General features: G+C 46.0%; 1 protein-coding gene across 1 annotated transcript in view; it reads left to right on the plus strand.

Annotated features, from left to right (window-relative positions):
• The window catches only part of LOC309328076 (G protein-activated inward rectifier potassium channel 1-like), a 31423-nt gene extending 14492 nt beyond the window's left edge, over positions 1-16931 (plus strand). Inside the window, exons 2-3 of the mRNA XM_081837982.1 lie at positions 3246-3462; positions 15057-16931. Coding sequence (XP_081694108.1) covers positions 3246-3462; positions 15057-15664 — 825 coding nt within the window. The 3' untranslated portion in view covers positions 15665-16931. The remainder of the gene's footprint in view (positions 1-3245; positions 3463-15056) is intronic.
• The last annotated feature ends 3718 nt before the right edge of the window (positions 16932-20649 follow it).

The following is a 20649-nucleotide window of genomic DNA, read 5'->3' on the forward strand; positions in this document are numbered from 1 at the left end:
CTGCCCTGAGAATTCGTGCCAAAATCCGATGTTTTAATGCTGCAAGGTTGTTTTTTTTGCAAAGGGATAGGATTAGGTCTTTTTTGCCCTGCTTTTGTTTGTTGCCCTACAGCTCAAGAAGATCCCTTCCCGTGGCAATAATGTGGTATTGCGTGAGAAGCATTGCAGCGCAACTGATGAAGTAGAGTGATGTGTGGACATTGAATTATAGAATAGGAAGGGACCCCGAGGGACATCTAGTCCACCCCGCCCCGGAATGCAGGAATCTTTTGACCCAACGTGGGGCTCGAACCCACAATCCTGAGATTACGAGGCTCATCTTCTACAGACTGAGCTATCTGCTACAGGCCAGTGTAAATCCACCACTCTATGAATGTGTCCATGACGTGCAAAAACAAAAGAGAGAGCAGAATCGCTCATCCAGAAATAACATTTCCCAGAACTGTAGCTTTTCCTAGCGATGGAAAACAAATATTGCAACACTTAATCCAGGCATAGACAAACTCGGCCCTCCAGATGTTTTGAGACTACAATTCCCATCATCGCTGACCACTGGTCCTGTTAGCTAGGGATGATGGGAGTTGTAGTCCCAAAACATCTGGAGGGTCGAGTTTACCTATGCCTGACTTAATCAGCACAGCTGGGTGTCCTTCCCGACTTTATTTAACCCCATTCTTCAGTCACAGAGAAGCTGACAGGTGATGGTGTGGCAGGAGACAAAGGCAGCCCTGCCCTCAGGCCTGCAATCTAAAAAGAAACGACACGAAAGGAAAACGGATTGGAAGGGAGAAGGAAATCAAGCAGAGATTTTAGAAATGCGGTTTGGTAGATTGTGGTGCCCAGGATTAAGTTTGTAAATCGTGTGGATGTTCTTCAGCTAACAGGCAGGTCCTGTGCTGGCAGGCAACGGCCTTGGGTGACCAGGAATGAGAGCTGACCACCATATATATTTCCCACAATGCATCCCCTTGTAGCATTGTGACTGCAGGCAGTTGTGGAATGTTAAAATGGTAGTTTCAAGGCTCACCACTGGAGAAGGCACTGAAGAGGCAGGCATAATGGCAACACTCTACTCAATCCAGGAGTGAAAGGTGCTGAACAAGGTGCTTGCCCATCCTGGCAGTTGTTTTGGACTATGACTCCCATGAGCCAGGCTGACGGGAGTTGTAATAATAATAATAATCATCATCATCATCAAACTGGGTTGCCCCTACCATTCTGGATGGCTCCCAACAAAAGATTAAAAACATAATAAAACATCAAACATTAAAAACTTCCCTAGACAGGGCTGCCTTCAAATGTCTTCTAAAAGTCAGATAGTTGTTTATTTCCTTGACATCTGATGGGAGAGTGTTCCACAGGGTGGGCGCCACCACCAAGAAGGCCCTCTGCCTGGTTCCCTGTAACCTCCCTTCTCACAGTGAGGGAACCACCAGAAGGCCCTCAGTGCTGGACCTCAGTGTCCGGGCTGAACGATGGGGGTGGAGAATGATATACTGGGCAGATATACTGGGCCGAGGCCGTTTAGGGCTTTAAAGGTCAGCACCAACACTTTGAATTGTGCTCGGAAACATACTGGGAGCCAATGTAGGTCTCTCAGGACCAGTGTTATGTGGTCTTGGCGGCCGTTCCCAGTCACCAGTCTAGCTGCCGCATTCTGGATTAGTTGTAGTTTCCGGGTCTCGAGGTCTATAAGTTGGACAGGAAAATTGGCTTTCTGGTGGAAAAATCAAAATTGGAAACAGAGTTGTTAGAATCCAAAACTAAGAATTTGTCAAAAATGTATAACTTGCTGTTGAAATGGAATACACAGGACGAAACAGTTAAATCAGCTATGATTAAGCGGGCTCAAGATATTGGTCATAACATTATGTTTGCTGACTGGGAAAGGTTGTGGACCACCAGTATGAAATTCACGGCATGTAATGCCTTGAGAGAGAATATTATGAAAATGATCTATAGGTGGTACATGACCCCAGTCAAGCTTGCAAAAATTTACCACTTATCAGATAACAAATGCTGGAAATGCAAAGAAAGTGAAGGTACATTCTTTCACCTCTGGTGGACATGCCCAAGGATCAAGGGTTTCTGGGAAATGATATATAATGAAATGAAAAAGGTATTTAAATATACCTTCCTGAAGAAACCAGAGGCCTTTCTCCTGGGTATGGTTAACCATGTGGTGTTAAAGAAGGATAGAACTTTTTTCATGTATGCTACTACAGCAGCAAGGATTCTCATCGCAAAGTATTGGAAGACACCAGATCTACCCACCCTGGAAGAATGGCAGATGAAGATGACAGACTACATGGGACTGGCAGAGATGACAGGCAGAATCCGAGACCAGGACAAAGAGACAGTGGAAGAAGATTGGAAGAAGTTTAAAGACTATCTTAATAAACATTACAAAATTAATGAAGGCTAGAAAGATATGGGTTTAAAAATCAGTGGTTTACAGGGGCGTTGTTTAAGGAAAAAGAATAGAATTTGTAAAAACTATGGGAAATATGGGAATGGATTTGCTGACAAGATAAATGAGATTAGAATACAGAAGGGGGAGGTGTGAGGAGGTCGGAGAAATTAGGTATAGAAAAGAAGGTTTGAATTTATACTTGTTTTTGTTTTGTTGGTTTGTGTATGTTTTTATTGTTGTTTGTGTTTATATGTTTTTATTTGAAATCTCAATAAATATCATTTTTTTAAAAAAAATAGTTTCCGGGTCTCCTTCAAAGGTAGCCCCACGCAGAGCGCGTTGCAGTAGTCCAAGCGGGAGATAACTAGAGCATGCACCACTCTGGAGAGACAGTCCGCAGCAAGGAATGGTCTCACCCTGCGTACCAGATGGAGCTGATAAACAGCTGCCCTGGACACAGAATTGACTGCCACTGGCACACAGCTCAGTATGATTCCCCCTCACCCCTTTTGGAGGGAGAAACCCAGACCAATCCTGTGGCTGATGGGGGAGTTTGCTCTTCCGCCCTGAAGGTGTGGGTGCATGCATGAAATGGGTGGGGCCAAGATACTACCATTGATTTGCCTGAGAGAGTCTTGCACCCAGATCTCACCCAGACCCAGGTTCAGCTCACCCCCACTCAAAATCCTCTCTCTCTCTCTCAGCTTTAATTCCAATGGAGTGTCTGCAGCTCGAAAGGTACACCATACAAACACCTCGAAAAAGTCCCTATCATTTTGCTGCTGTGAGATTTGCTCTTGACTCAGTGGGACTTCTCTCTCTCTCTCTTTAGTCACGACAGACGCCAGAAGGTGAATTTCTGCCACTAGACCAATGCGAGCTCGACGTTGGATTCGGAACTGGGGCCGACCAACTGTTCCTCGTTTCTCCTCTCACCATCTGCCATGAAATCAACGAAAAGAGCCCTTTTTTTGCCCTCTCACAGAGATCGCTACGGAGCGAGCAGTTCGAGATTGTCGTTATCCTGGAAGGCATCGTCGAAACTACAGGTACAGTGCTGACATAATAATAATAATAATAATAATAATAATAATAATAATAATAATAATAATTTGCATAGTGCAAAGATGGGGGCACCTGTGGGATTTCAGGTGCTGCCAGAATACATCTCCCATGTTAGCCCAGCCAGTAGAGCATGAGACTCTTAATCTTTTGTGAGTTCGAGCCCCATGTTGGGCAGAGAGATTCCTGCATTTCTGGTATCTAGATGACCAATTCTGTGATATTATATATATATACACACACACACACACACACACACACACACACACACACACACATTTTTATTAGTTTTTTTAACATATCATTTCCAACAATCATATAACATAACTTCTTATCTTATACAATATTTTAGACTTCCGTCAACACCTCTGGTGATTTTCCGTTCTTTATCACATATTCTGCATTTCTTAATTTCTCTATTACTCTTAATTATCATTAACTAATAGTTCTCCTCATAGTCTTTCTTGCAATATTTCAGATAGTCATCCTTACAAAACTTATTTCAATCCTTCTAGTGTAATCTGTTCATTACAGTTACTTCTCAAATAGTTCGTATATTTGCTCCAGTCTTGTAAGAATCTCTGGTCCCGCAAGTTTCGAATCCTTCCTGTTAATTTATCCAATTCTGCATAGTCCATCAATTTCATCCGCCATTCTTCTTTCATTGGTGATTCTTCTTGCTTCCATTTTTGTGCCAAGACAATTCTGTGATTCTATCCCAGACCACTGGCCTTGCTGACTGGGGCTGATGGGAGCTGGAGCCCATCACATCTGGAGGGCCACAAGTTCCCCATTCCACTGTTCCCTGGGAAGAGGGGTTGGCTGTTAAACCCCTCTGGGAATTGTAGCTCTGTGAAGGGAATGGGGTCTCCTAAGAGCTCTCAGCATCCTTAAGAAGAAATGACGGTTGTTTCGTCTTTGTGTGGCTGTTCAAAGTGGCATTAAAGGTAAAGGTAAAGGTACCCCTGCCCGTACGGGCCAGTCGTGTCCGACTCTGGGGTTGCGCGCCCATCTCACTTAAGAGGCCGGGGGCCAGCGCTGTCCGGAGACACTTCTGGGTCACGTGGCCAGCGTGACGAAGCTGCTCTGGCGAGCCTGCACCAGCACAGCACACGGAAACGCCGTTTACCTTCCCGCTATAAAGCGGTAGCTATTTATCTAATTGCACTATGATGTCCTTTCGAACTGCTAGGTGGGCAGGAGCTGGGACCAAACGATGGGAGCTCACCCCGCCGCGGGGATTCGAACCGCCGACCATACGATCGGCAAGTCCTAGGCACTGAGGTTTTACCCACAGTGCCACCCGCGTCCGTTCAGTGGCATTATACTGCTTTAAAAGGGTGGTGTGTTTGTGGCCCTAGAAGTTCGCCAGAAAACAAACGTCCGTTCTCCGCTTCTTCTTAAACGTGGCCCACATCAGCTTCTCATGAGGGCTTTATCAAAGCAAAAAGGCTAATTGGACAGTGTCTGAAGGACTTAGAGCAACAGAACGATCTGGCCATTATAAAGAAATTCTGTCCTTGGTATGCCTTCCCCACCCCCCCTTCTCAGTTTGATTCCCTGGCACCATATTTGTAACTATCCCAAAATACAGACATGCCTTCACACTGGCCAGATTGGATGTGATGCCCTATGCCGTACTTGAGGGCACATACCAAAAGATGCCAACTGAGAAACGACTTTGTCCCCGTGGAGATGGTAATTTGGAAACAGTGGCTCATGTTCTCCTGTCCTGTCCCCTTTATAAAGATCTGAGGAATGAGATCATTACCCCACTCTTACTTACCATCCCAGGCCGACCATCTGAGGCAAAAGGATCAGACAACAGCGAAGATTGCTAGGTTTATCGAGGGTGCAGTGAGATTAAGGGTCACTATCTGAACGATAATCTTGGTCATTTGATTGCCCTTTTTACCCATTACTGTCTCTTTTTATTCGTATATATTTTAATTTGTATATATTGCTTGTTTTATGTTGCTATGGCCGTTGGCTAATGCGAATAAAGTTTATCTATCTACTGGTATCTAAAAAAAATGTGGCCAGCTTCTGCCAGCTCTCCAAGAAAAGTCCTCTCCTGGTTCTGCCCACTGAATTAGGTATTTTCATCATCGCAAGCTGGCTGGCTGGCTGCCACTCTCCTCCTGCCCTGCTGCTCTCAAGGAAAAAGAAAGAAAGGGATGTTATGTACTGAGTCGAATAGGATCCAAACTGCAGCAGTCTGATTGGTCCTAGAACAATCGGATCCAAAAGGCAGCAGTCTGATTGGTCCTAGAACAATAGGATTCAGAATGCAGCAATCTGATTGGTCCTAGAACAATGCAGCAGTATGATTGGTTGGCAGGAACCACCCAATCATGCTCCAGATTGAAGTGAATCCACAACCTGATTGGATTACAGTAGAATTCGGGAATTAGCCAATCATGTGCAGCCCATTGTATAAATAATGTGTATAAAGCAGATACTTGAGGGGACATTCATTCCTCCTCACCACCATGAGCTGAATAAAGAGCATGAAATCACTTGGCGACTCTGAGTATATTTCAGGAGCCCTGGCTTCTGTTAGAAAAGTAGGACACCCTAGTTGTTGGAGGCTCCCCATTCCTCTGTGTGTTTAGCCTGGAGGCCTATCTGCTTCAGAGGGAAGAGTCTAGCAAACGTGAAGGTTACAGAGAGATTAATGATGTGACTTCCCCCTCTGGCTCTATAGTAATGAGCCTTGATTCTGTAGTGTATAGCACAACGCTGGAGATAAGTGGATTTTTCTTCCTCTCTCTTTTAAAGAGCTCTCATTTACAGTTCTTGAAAGAGAAGTCATATTCTATTGGGATAGGGAAGCAAAAGAGCGGCCTCACGTTATTCCAGGGCTTAATTTGGGCCAGCCCACCTCAGGTGTCAATTGGAGAATCTGCCAACTCAGCCCCAGGACCAGCTTTCAAGTTTGGCAGCAGTCTCCCCGCTGCACTTTGAAAACTGTTCTGTGTGAAGTTGCAGCAGCTCTAAAGCCAGCTAGGCAAGCAAAATGTGTGGGATGGTTTATCAATGGGCAGGAGAGGCTATATTAGTTGCAATTTATCCCTCCAATCTCCCATGGGCATGGGGGTTGAGTGGAGTATTAAAACCTTATGCTTGGCAGCAGAATATAGAAGACTGAAACTACGCTGAGAAGTCTTTCATTTTATGAGGCAATCCCAGCTAACGAAATACAGTGGTACTTCGGGTTAAGAACTTAATTCGTTCTGGAGGTCCGTTCTTAATCTGAAACTGTTCTTAACCTGAGGTACCACTCCAGTTAATGGGGCCTCCTGCTGCTGCCGCGCCGCTGCTGCGTGATTTCTGTTCTCATCCTAAAGCAAAGTTCTTAACCTGAGGTACTATTTCTGGGTTAGTGGAGTCTGTAACTTGAAGCATCTGTAACCTGAAGCGTCTGTAACCTGAAGCATCTGTAACCCAAGGTATCACTGTAAGTTGGCTTCCGCCTTGTTTCCCTCTTAATAAAAGAATCAGGCAACAACTTATAAAGTAAGCTTAAAATATATTGTTTACTTACTTGACAGTCTTGCACGGGAATACAGCAAAGGCAGCAGCAAAATTGAGCAGGTAAAATACTTATTGGTTTCAACAGCCATAGTTACGGTTAAAAACAGAAATGGAGTCTGCGCTCGGGGAGATTACAGATAGATATCCGTCTGCATCAAAGATATTGTGAGAAAGAGAGAGAGACAGAGAAAGACAGACAGACAGAGGATGAGAAGGCTTTATATCTCCCGTTTCTTCCCGCCACTGGAAGCAGGGGAAATGACATTACACAGAGCCCTCTCTCCACCAGTTACATTTCTATGGTCTAAGTTTGCCTATCTAGAAATTTGCAGCTCTGTGGTCATTAGCTACTAGACTTCCCAATCATTAGATTTCGACTGCTAATCTACAAAATGCTCTTCCGTTGACATGCCCCTCATGTTGCTGTTTTAAATTTGGTCTTTGAAATTTATATATCACAGACTTTAATATAAGTCGCCTGACTTGCGCAGTCGTTACTTATTTATTGCTTCACCAGGGGCTGCCATCATTCCTCACTCTGCTCACCAACCCTGCCTACCCACCAAGACCCACGTTGGCCCAACCTTCCTTACCTTTATACCTCACCCATCCCATTGCCTATCCCCACAACCATTGGAGGTGCTTCCCCCTCCAATGAATACAGCTGCAGCCTAGGCCACCTGACATCCTGTGGTCATGTTGGAGTTGATGTGGCCACCTGTTGGTGACCACATGAACTGCAACATGACAACAGCCTTCCATTTTTATGTATATAGGAAGATAGAAGGACGATCCCCATTTGGCCTTTGAAAAGCTTTTCTTAGCAGGTGATGGCTGTGCCCTGGGGGTGCTTTAACTCTTTGGCTCTCCTGCATCGAGTGAGGGAATAGACTAAATGGCTGATAAGGCTCCCTCCTCCAGTTCTTAGACACCATCCTCTGACATTTATGATCCTATGATATTAGTGAGCACACAGGGAAATGAGCCCTTGATAGTATGGGTAATATTGTTAGGCCCCATCAACTTTAAACAGAGTTAACAGAGCAGCTGAAGGGGAAGAGTGGTGTACGTATTTATTATATTTTTGTCCCACTTTTTTCCAGCAATCTCAGAGTAAGGCACATTGTTTCCTCCCCGCCCTCACCACCCATTTTAGCTTCACAACAACGACCCTGAAAAATAGGGCTCACAGCCCAAGACCACCCATGGCTGAGTAGGGATTTGCCCCTTTACCCAAGTAGAGCACATTAGCCACTATGCCACTTTGGCTCTCCGAGAGTGTAAGAAGAATACAGCACAAATCCAAGCAAAGGGAAGTTTTGCTTGGCAAAGGATTCTCCTGGCGTTTTCGTCCAAGTCCTGAAAAACACAGTTCAGTAGCTGAATGTCAAAGCCACGAGAAGCGCAATTAATTTTGTGGATGCGTTCCAGCCCAACCATCCTTGCTGCGTAAATGTCATTTGACATTTTAAATAGGAAATTATACGTTAATCAAATGTAACGTCAAGCGTAATTTACACTTCTTAAATCAGGTGCAGGGAGCCTCCAGCCCCCAGGCAGAGTGCAGCCCTATAAGGAAACTCTGGGACATCCCTCTCTTCCCTAGACCCCTCCCTGGCCTGCTCTGCACACTCCTTCAAGCACTTTTCCCTGGCCAGACTGTATTTTTGATCTGTGATAATGCGTCTTCCTTGCCTGGATGGAAAATAAAAATATTGGCAAGGCAGGAGGGTGGGGGCTGTAGAAACATCTGGCTTCCGTAAGGCTGGAATGTAGCTTCCTGTACAGAGGTAAGAGTCACACCTCTTGCTCCACCCCCTTTTCCCCTGGCCCCGCCCACCAGTGACACCCCACACTTGCTTAAAGATTGTTCATGAGATGATGTGGTCCAAAGGTCCACCTGGGGGGAAAGCAGGATCAGCTGTTCATGTTGTGCAGATGCCTGATTATCGTCTTCCAAAGCAACTACTCTATTCTGAACATAAAAATGGAAAATGTAATGCTGGTGGTCAGCAAAAGAGGTTTAAAGACTCTCTCAAGGCAAATCTTAAGAAAATGTAGTATAAACACTGACAACTGGGGAACAGCCTTTACCAAAGGTGTCATGGGCTTTGAAGATGCTTGAACTCAGGACAAAAGGTAGAAATGTGCCAAGAGGAAGGCACATTTGGCAAACCCTCACCATGATCAGCTCCCTCCTGGAAACCTATATCCCGACTGTGGAAGGACGTGCTTTTTTTCCTATTAAAAAATGTTTAGGGGTACTCTCATTTTCCCACTCATATTGAAATACTGCCCCTCAGTGAGGTCAAACTTAGATTCACAATATGTTTAGGAGTATGTGTACCCCTGTGTACCCCCAGAAAAAAACCACTGCATATAGTTTATTTCCTTGACATCTGATGGGAGGGCGTTCCATAGGGCAGGCGCCACTACCAAGAAGGCCCTCTACCTGGTTCCTTGTAACCTCACTTCTCGCAGGGAGGGAAATGCCAGAAGGCCTTTGGAGCTGGACCTCCATGTCTGGGCTGAACAATGGGGGTGGAGAAGCTCCTTCAGGTATACTGGTCCGAGGCCATTTAGGGCTTTAAAGGTCAGCACCAACACTTTGAATTGTGCTTGGAAACATACTGGGAGCCAATGTAGGTCTTTCAGGACTGGTGTTATATGGTCTCGGTGGCCACTCCCAGTCAATATATCCTAAAGACACCACAATCTCTGCTGACCTCTGTTCCATGGAAACCAAACCCTAGGTAAGCCACTGGAACTCCAAGAGCTTCTCACTGCTTGGAGATTGGGATGGCATGACCATAGCCCTTGTCTCCTAAATCCTAGAAGAATTGTGGGGCTGTGCAGCAGGAGGAAGACCGGGCTGTGATTCCTCTCTGGGACCTCTGTGTTCAGAGGTTCCCCATGTTGTCCAGAGGGTAATCTCTACTATTCAGAACCAGCTCTTGGGCTTGAACAAAACCCCCAAACATGCACGAAGATGGAGAAAGGCTTTCCTGACGTTTTATCTTAATGTGCATTCCGCGTCCGCTCGCGAGAGCATCCTTCTCCATTATGCGTCTTGCAACCTTCAGAACCGCCCGGCTGAATGTGGCAGTTAAAAGGGGGTTAATGGAAAGCACATAAGCAAATCTAGCTAAGTCAATAAAGGCCGCCCGGAGACTGACTGTCACCAGATGGAACAGCAGGTGATTTGTTACCTCCATAGGAAACAGAACTGATGGATGAACTGTGCAAACTTAGCTCTGATTCGCTCACTCTCTCGTCCCCCTTTATAAAGCCATATGCTGCCCTTCCTGTCTCGTGAAGGCAGAGATGTTAGCTAGTCCCACTGAAATCGGTGCCATGACTAACTTGTCCCATGGATTTCAGTGGGGCTACCTCAGGGACGCGGGTGGCGCTGTGGGTAAAACCTCAGTGCCTAGGACTTGCCGATCATATGGTCGGCGGTTCAAATCCCCGCGGCGGGGTGAGCTCCCGTCTTTCGGTCCCAGCTCTTGCCAACCTAGCAGTTCGAAAGCACCCCTAAGTGCAAGTAGATAAATAGGTACCGCTTTATAGCGGGAAGGTAAACAGCGTTTCTGTGTGCTGCTCTGGTTTGCCAGAAGCAGCTTAGTCATGCTGGCCACATGACCCGGAAGTGTCTCCAGACAGCACTGGCCTCCGGCCTCTTAAGTGAGATGGGCACATAACCCTAGAGTCGGACACGACTGGCCCGTACGGGCAGGGGTACCTTTACCTTTAAGCTACTGAAGGTAATGGGGCCCTTTATATGTCCAGCTGTCCTTTGTCAACAACAAGTCATCACTGTTTTTTGTGTTGAATATATGCTATATGGTAATTTATGGACCTAATAGGTATCTAAAGCCATTTGCACATGCAGAATGTAGGCACCCTATATATAGAAATGAGCAAACCAGTGATATTTTAGGGAGCAGGTTAGCAGGCGGGGCCCATGACTTACATCATAGGAGCCTACACAACCCAAAACAAAACACTGTTGCTGTATGTAGGTTTTATTTAATTCGTTGTTTTGTCTTATATTTTGGAAATGTACATCCTTTTTTTTCCTTTTAAATTTTTTGGGGGGCCTCCAAGAGAGTGGGGCCCTAAGGTATAGCTTGTTTAGCTTATAAGTAAATCTAGCACTGGGCTACCTTTGAGTCCAGCCCAGTAGTTCCAACCATAGCTGCTTAAGGCAGCTTTTAGAAGAAAGCTATTTCTGCTAACGCTACAGTGGGACTTAAGACAGACTGTGAACATTGCAGTTCCGCAGGGGCACAGAGCATGGTTTGGGGCTCAGAATTTCACTACCTGAGACTCACAGTTTCTTTTCTTTTAAAGCAAATTTTGAACGCTCAGGGTATGAAGGCACACCTGAAAGCATGTAAGCAATGCCTTACTGGAATCAGAAGCCAGGGAGATGGCTAAACAAGATTCATAGCTCCTCATCCTCCTTATCCACAATTCAGGATAACGGTGCAATCCTGTGCACTCAGAAATAAGTCCCATGGAGTTCAATAAGGCTTACTCCCAAGTGAGTATGTATAGCAGGTGCGGGGAACCTCTGTTGCTGAACTACAACTCCCATCAGCCCCCACAAGCATGTCCAATGGCCAGGGATGATGGGAGTTGTAGTTCAGCAACATCGGGGGGGGGGTATAAAATTGCAGTCTAAATTATGGAAGATGGTTTTTCAAAACAAAACTGTGCAAAATAAAACAACACACCATCCAAAATAAAACTGCTATGTTATGCTGTTTCTTTTGTATTTTTGACATCTGTTAAATGCTTTCCTTTTTCAGCAAGCATTCCAAGCAGATATTTTTATAACAGTCGGAATCTGTATTGGGTTTGAAGTTGTGTGGTATTGTTTCCCCCCCTAAATATGCAATGGTTTTTAACTGTTATTACAAGTGCGATTGTTGTACGTATGTTTTAATTGTATCGTGAATTCAAGATGCTTCGTAGGAAGCGGCCCATCCACAAAACAGATAAGCGTACAATATAAGAGCAGGCATTAAACAAAGTAAGAGGAGATACTAAAATAGGTTTGATTTGCATGATTTATACAGATCACCCCACAGAGCTTTTCTTATCACGGGATTAGGGTTGCCTGGTTGCGGAATTTATTAATGTTGTTAATGTTGTAGTTCTAATTATTTTTCATCTCGGCATACGCGCAGCTCAGAAGGGACTTTGTCTTTTTCAGGCAGAAAGGGCCTTTGGGCAATTGCTCAGGCAAAGCTAAGCATGGCTTTATAATGCCAATCCTGAGAATCACAGAAGAGACAGACGGCTGCTTTGCACACTGTTGTACCAATGGATAACTCCAGCAGCACAAACTGGTGCATAGTTTTCTATGCTGGGATCAGAATGGAGAACTACATTGATGCAGTTATTTCCAAGTTGCTGCATGCAATTTTGCACACAAACACACAAAACAAGCTGATGCACACCCAGTGTGGTAGATCCACATATGCAAACTCCATTCTCCAGATCAGGGCATTTGTCCCTAATATGTATATTTATTATTTAATAACACGGTGAGTGTTTAATATAGGATGTGACACGCTAATAGCCATATTTTTACTGCCAGTGCTAATCTCAAACGACAGGAGAGACACGTCTTTTCCCTTCCCCAAGAATTCCTGCAGTCCTAGATCATCAATCACTCACTGTCATTTGTTGCCATCGGATATTAGAGCAGACTCGTCTTCGGGCTGTGTCTCCCCGAGTAGCTCAAATTAACCGGGTCTTCTCTAATAGCAGGGGAGATGAACGATGGAGCAGGTAGCTCATGGATTTGCATAATATCGTTGCAGAGAGACAGGAAATAGCCAACATGGGGCAGGGTGGGGAAGAATAGTAGGGTAGAATGCTGCTGCTGCTGCCCAAATGCCCCTTGTAAGAGTGGCGTTCACACATGGGTTTAGCTGACCCTAGGAAGGAAGGGGTGTGGGATGTGATACATAAGTAGCAGTCAAGTACAACATTCCTTGTTTTCCTAGAGTGGACATGCAGGGGAATGTTTGGCCCAGCCAGTCGAAAACTTCCTGTTTCCTCCTGGCTGGGACATACTTCCTTTGCATGTGACTAGAGGGGGTGTGGCCTTACCTGCCCAGGTAACAAAGGACGGCATGCGAGAGTTTGCAGTTTGCATCTCTTCTTGGTTGCGAGGGCAGGCTCCATGCCCAAGACCCCCAAAATTGGAGGTTGGGGGGTCAAGAAATTTGACACCTCCCTTTCCATGGAGGCGCAGGCTGCAGCCACAGCAAAGGTGGCGTTTTTCCATCTCTGCCATATTAAGCAGTTGGTCCCTTACCTTTCTCACCCTGATCTGGCCACAGTGATCCATGTGACAGTCACCTCCAGGCTTGATTACTGTAACTCGCTCTACACGGGGCTGCCCTTGAAGCTGACCCAGAAACTCCAATGGGTGCAGAATGCCGTGGCGAGGCTCCTTACGGGGTCCTTGCCGCGGGATTGCATTCATCCAGTGCTTTACCAACTGCACTGGCTCTCGGTGGAGTACAGGGTCAGGTTTAAGGTGCTGGTTTTGACCCATAAAGCCCTATGCGGCCTAGGACCCACGTACCTACGGGACCACCTCTCCTGGTATGCCCCGCGGAGGACCTTAAGGTCCACAAATAACAACACTTTGGAGGTCCCGAGCTTCAAGGAGGTTAGATTGGTTTCAACTAGAGCCAGGGCCTTTTCAGCACTGGCCCCGACGTGGTGGAACACTCTGTCACAAGAGACTAGGGCCCTGCGGGACTTGACATCTTTCCGCAGGGCCTGCAAGACAGCTGTTCCACCTGGCCTTTGATTTGGACTCGGTCTGGCCCTTATGTTTCCCTCCCCTTATGGTCTTGATTTATCAGCTACTTTAAAATGAGGCTGCATTTTAAATTGCATTTTAACCTGTATTTTAAATTGGGTTCCCCCCTCTTTTTCCCCTATTATGTTTTTACCGTGGTTTTATTGGTGTTAGCCGCCCTGAGCCCAGCTCTGACCGGGGAGGGCGGGGTATAAATAAATATTATTATTATTATTATTAATCTCTAGATGCTTCAGGTAAGAAGAATTAAAGGAGCTGTCCAGCACAGGAGTGGGCTGGGGATCTGGGGAAATAGCATTTTCCCATGGCACCATACTTTGAAAATGAAACCACACTGATCCTGTCCATGCATTGAGGTTGAATCCTGACAAGACAGAAGTATTGTTTTGGAGGGACAGGGGGCGGGCGGGTGTGGGGGATTCCCTGGTCCTGAATGGGGTAACTGTGCCCCTGAAGGACCAGGTGTGCAGCCTGGGAGTCATTTTGGACTCACAGCTGTCCATGGTTAATTCTGTGTCCAGGGCAGCTGTCTACCAGCTCCACCTGGTACGCAGGCTGAGACCCTACCTGCCCGCAGACTGTCTCGCCAGAGTGGTACATGCTCTGGTTATCTCCCGCTTGGACTACTGCAATGCACTCTACATGGGGCTACCTTTGAAGGTGACCCGGAAACTGCAATTAATCCAGAACGCGGCAGCTAGACTGGTGACTGGGAGCGGCTGCCGAGACCACATAACACCGGTCCTGAGAGATCTGCATTGGCTCCGAGTACGTTTCCGAGCACAATTCAAAGTGTTGGTGCTGACCTTTAAAGCCCTAAACAGCCTCGGTCCAGTATACCTGAAAGAGCGTCTCCACCCCCATTGTTCACTGAGGTCCAGCGCCTAGGGCCTTCTGGCGGTTCCCTCATTGTGAGAAGTGAGGTTACAAGGAAACAGACAGAGGGCCTTCTCGGTAGTGGCACCCGCCCTGTGGAACACCCTCCCTTCAGATGTGAAGGAAATAAGCAGCTATCCTATCTTTAAAAGACATCTGAAGGCAGCCCTATTCAGGGAAGTTTTTCATATTTAATGCTGTACTGTACTTGATTGGGAGCCACCCAGAGTGGCTGGGGAAACTCAGCCAGATGGGTGGGGTATAAATAATAAAATAATAATAATAATAATAATAATAATAATTCTCTTGGTCTCTTAGGGATGACTTGCCAAGCCAGGACCTCCTACACAGAAGATGAAGTTCTCTGGGGCCACCGGTTCCTCCCTGTGATGTCGCTGGAAGATGGTTTCTTCCGCGTGGATTACTCTCAGTTCCACGGAACGTTTGAAGTCCCCACTCCCCCTTACAGCGTGAAGGAGCAGGAAGAAAACCTCTCTCTCCCTTCGCCTTTGAACACGCCGACAGGGAGCAACAGAAGCCGGAGAGAAAAGATCTCCTCCCTCGATTGCCTCGATTTTTTCGAAGAAAAAGGCAACAGGCTCCCCAGCAAATTCCAGAAAATCTGCTCCGGCAAACGGGAGCTCCACAGAGGCGTCCTCAGCCTTTGCTCCAGCAACGTGGAGAAAGCATGTAGCACAGGAGATCTCCTCAAAATCCAGCAGATCACCTCCGTCTGCGGCACAGAAGATGGGGGCGAGAAGCTCATGTCGGCAGCCTTCAAAACCAAATCGGAGCTGCTGGCTCGCTCCACCGGGAACCTCGAACTCCAACAAAGGCCTCAAACCTTGCTCACCTTGGGAGCGACCTTAGATCATGAGAATTTGCCTGCCAAGCTGCGGAAAATGAACTCAGGACACCTGTCCTAAAAGGGAGGAGAAGCCTAAATGAGCCGCAGTTTTCATTTAAAACTTCTGGATTTCTCGGGTTACTACTGTGAAGACCCCCTGAGCTATGCCCATGCGCTAGCAATGGCAGTCCAATTTAAACAAGATTTTTTTAAAAAACACACACAGAGAGCGCTTCACCCCACAACCCATTGTAGTTATGTAACAGGGGGTTGTTGGTTGCTTATGTGGCAGTGTAAGTAAGAAGAAAAAAATCTCTTGAAGATACTGTTGGGTCTTCTATTTTCTTTTCCTTTCCAAAGCATGCCTATTTAGTACCATTTCCTCTGACTTGCCCCTTTAAAGAAGCAATTGTTCTATAACAAGAGTACCTCTGAGTATGTACAGAGGACTGCTCTCTCAAGCAACTGCAGCGTGTCCTTGAATACTTATGAAGCTACACAAAAGGGCCTGCTTTGTGGGCTTTTTAAAGAAGCTACGCACCAGCCACACCCCTCGGGAGCCTCTCAGGAACCCACAGAGAACTTTGTGCTGCTGTCCTGCATGAGGCACCACCACCGATAAGGCCCCACCTCTGACAGACACACATCTCGCTTTAGCTGATACGTGCAGCCATTGTACACACAGGGATTAAATGAACATGATCCACAGGTGTATGTCGAAAAGCACAGAACAATCTAAAGGGGGGGGATTATTACAGACCAACATGGCTTCCTTTGTTTTTATGTGCCTTGAAGATTATTGAATCTAGCTGTTTAGAAACAAGAGCTACAGTGGAATGAAGATGGTTTTTCTACCACCTCAAGGGGGACTTGTCGAGGACTACGTGCCCTCTGGCCACTAGGTAACGCTACCAAATTTAGCTTCACTTGACTTTATCGCCTGAAATAAATCTCCGGCTTTGCTCATAGGAAGACTGCCATTCTCCTCTCCACCAGCTCAATTCTCTGCCTTAGACGGAGACAGTGTGTTTCTCTTTTAAGGCCAGAGACAGGGTAACTGCTGGATTTAGAATTAACAGAAACTGGGTGGTTCCCCCAGTGCCTCTTTGTCTCTTGCAACACCTAGAAAAGGTTAATCCAACCAAGTTTGCCATTTTAAGACTGAATCTAAGTGCAGAAAACTTGGGGCTAAGCCAATAATATGTCTCCTCTTCTTCTGTCTCCCCGCCCCTTTGACTGCTTTGTGTAGCATCTCTCCCAATGAAGGGTTTCTGGAGAACTTGAAAGCTCGCTCCCTATTTTGTGGTTGGTCCGCCTAAATAAAGGTATTCTTGCCCGAGTGTGAATTTTGGTGGTGGAACTGAAAAGGGTGAGGCGAACGAAAATGAGCGGTTGAAGTGAGGGCAAGAGGCCACTGCACACTTTACAAAGCAAACGCATGTCTTTATCTAAAATATTGTTACAAAAATTGGGTGCCTCCCCCTCTCTCTGCCGAATGGTGGCAAGAGCCCTGGGGGTTCAGGCACTCACCTAGGGTCTGGGTTCCTTTGGAGAATTGAGACACAGCAGAGACTGTTGTAGCTTTAAGAAATATGATTGATTGATTGATTGATTGATTGATTGATTTACACCTTCAGTCTGAGTGAAGGGAGTCCAGGTCTTACAACATGGTCGTTTCAAGAGGGGCTTGTGCCCCACAGCAGTGCAGCCATGGGGTCCCAGGTATCTCTCCCAGCTACCCCACAGAAGATGGATCCCAGTCTTTCTTCTTCCCAGAATGCCCTGCTAAAATACTCCCTTTTCTTGTCACCCAGTTACGCTGTCAGCCTTCCAAACTCCCTGTCTCTGTTCACACCCCAGGGCAAGTGGAGAGGACAGTTGTCCTGTACAGTGGTACCTCGAGTTACATACGCTTCAGGTTACAGACTCTGCTAACCCAGAAATAGTGCTTCAGGTTAAGAACTTTGCTTCAGGATGAGAAAAGAAATTGTGCTCCAGCGGCGCAGCAGCAGCAGGAGGCCCCATTAGCTAAAGTGGTGCTTCAGGTTAAGAACAGTTTCAGGTTAAGTATGGACCTCCGAAACGAATTAAGTACTTAACCTGAGGTACCACTGTATTGCCAGTAGCCCTCTGTTGTTTCTTAATCACCCCCCCCCCGAAAAATATATATAACAATATCATCCACATCATCATTAAATTGATTACCTGCCCTTTCTCAGCAGGGAAATTCCGTACAGCTTTTCGGAAATTCCACCAGGACGCTATTTTCGATGGATGAACCCCAAATTTTGCTTTTTTACCTTTACCTTTAGGTGAAATCTCTAAAGGTAAAGACGCCCCCTTTTTTTTTCTTCTTTTCTTAGTTTCCCGTTCTTCATTTATTGAATTTATATTCCGCCCTGTACCCAGAGGTCTCAGGGCTGTTCACAGAAAAGATCACAATATGTAAAATAAAAATAAAAACAATAATCCAATAAGACGCCCCCCCCCAAAAAAGAGCCACATTTTAAAGGGTATACAGTGTTGATCAGGTCAACCGAAGGCCTGGTTAAAAAGGAATGTTTTTGCCTGGTGCCTAAAGGCATATAATGAAGGCACCAGGCGAACTTCCCTGGGGAGAGCATTCCACCGACGGGGAGCCACTGCAGAGAAGGCCCCGTTCTCGTGTTGCCACCCTCCGGACCACTTGAGGAGGAGGCACACGAAGGAGGGCCTCAGAAGATGATCTCAGAGTCTGGGTCGGTTCATATGGAAAGAGGTGGTCCTTGAGGTATTGAATATGCTATAATTCAAAATAAATAACTACAAACCCTTTGGCTAGCAGTGTTGCTCAACTAGACCTGCTTAGACATGGGAATTTTCATCTGAGGTAGTCATCCTGGAAACAGAAGCAAGATGGTCCTTACATAGCTAATCCAGGACACTGGTTTCTGGGACACACAAACACACACACACACACACACACTTCCCCCTGCAAGGGAATGCAGTCTTTGATGGGGAAAGGTTGCTTGCCCCTGTGTTACAACACGGAACGAAGCGTCCCTGCACTCGATGCAAGGAATATAGGGATATTTTTCTATCCAGACCTCAGCAGCTGCTCATACAACCAGATGCCAGGGCGATATTTCCCACTTGCTCTCCGTCGTCCATTGTGACAATTTCCAGAGGGCTAGCTGCGTTAGTCTGCAGCAAAAAGCACACACTATAAACCAAGCCTTGCGGCATCATAAAGACTAACAGATTTATTGTGGCTTATGCCGTAAAGGATTATCTCATAATAAATCTGTTCGTTGGTAAGGTACCACACGAGGTTTTTTTTTCATCTAAGAACGTCACTTCTTTATTTTAAAAAGAGGGGGAGGGGTGAGGGGTTTTTCAAACTGCATACACCATATGTTTAAAGCGCATTCCCTTTCTACCAAGGAGCCTTCAGAACTCTAGTTTACCCATCACAGAGGCCTTAAGTAAGACAATGCCCAGAACCCTTAACAAACTACAGTTCCCAGAATCCTTGGGGGGGGCTTTAAATGTATGCCATGTACGCAGCCAATGGTCACAGCCACACAATACATTTAAAGCCCACGGTTGTCCCCCCAAATCCTGGGAGCTGTGGTTTGTTAAGCATGCTGGGAATTGCAGCTCTGTGGGGGTAAACCACAGCTCACAGGATTATTTAGCGGAAGGCGCCATGTGATTTAAAGGTTTGGCATGTGCACAGCCAAAGTTGGAGACTTGTGGCCCTTCATATGTTGTTGGACTCCAACCAGGGCATTTTATATATACAGTGGTACCTCAGGTTAAGAATTTAATTCGTTCTGGAGGTCTGTTCTTAACCTGAAACTGTTCTTAACCTGAAGCACCACTTTAGTTACGGGGCCTCCCGCTGTCGCTGCTCCGCCACCATGCGATTTCTGTTCTCATCCTGAAGCAAAGTTCTTAACCTGAGGTAATATTTCTGGGTTAGCGGTGTCTGTAACCTGAAGTGTATGTAACCCAAGGTACCACTGTATATATATTTCAAAACCCTATAAAAGATTGAGAAAATTCCACACAAATTCCCCCAACACTGAACTCAAACTTCCTCACCAGTAAGGTGCCCTCTCAGTTTAGTTAGGGGACTGTTTTACAGAAGGTATTCAAGCCATTCTGGGCAGCTTCCAACATATATGGAAACATAATAAAACATTAAACATTAAAAAAAATTCCCTATGTAGAGCTACCTTCAGACACCTTCTAAAGGTTGTATAGTTACTTATCTCCTTGGCTGAAGGATTGCATAACTCCATACCCACCAACATTTCTCCGATGAAAATAGGGACATCCTAAGGAAAAGTGGGGCATTCTGGGATCAAATCAGAAACTGGAACGGTTTCTGTAAATCCGGGACTGTCCCTGGAAAATAGGGGAACTTGGAGGGTCTGCTATATATATATGCCACCTTGAGGTCCCCTGGAGGAAAGATGGGATATACAAAAGTGTGATGAATCAACTAAAATAAATACAATAGGAAGTGGACAGAAAACAATCACACCCAGCCTTTTGAACTAGTTCTGGTGCTGGGGGGGGGGGGGCGAGAAGAGAAAGGGAATCTCACGCTGGCTGTGTATACATTTCCGTTTAATCTGCATACGGTGCTCTTCTGCAACTGGTTTCATAAGCGGTGCACATAAGATACTCACCACAATCCAGATCTATCCTGTATCCAGCCTGTTGCTTCATATGACACACTGCCTTTTGACGGTTCCTCCCCCCTCCCCAAAACCAGTTTCCATCTGATTGAGAAAAAGAATAACCGAGCTGTTTTAAGATAGACATTGCGTACGCAGTCCCTGACATGCTAAATACATAATAAATAAGAGTGTGCTTTGAACTCCTGGAGAAGATGAGGAGAGAGATTGCTTTCATGTACTTTGGGGGTTCTTCTGTTCTGGCTGCATTCATTTTTTTCTGAATCCATTCCCAACCCCACTTTCCCCCCAAAGCTACAGATGATGGCGCAGTCTGCTAAGTATGTAATCTCCTGCCCTTCCGCAGACAAAAAGTCTTGCCCCCATCTTAATAAAC

This window comes from Podarcis erhardii (assembly GCF_964252035.2).
Source record: "Podarcis erhardii genome assembly, chromosome: 13".
NCBI classification, from domain to species: Eukaryota; Metazoa; Chordata; class Lepidosauria; order Squamata; family Lacertidae; genus Podarcis; species Podarcis erhardii.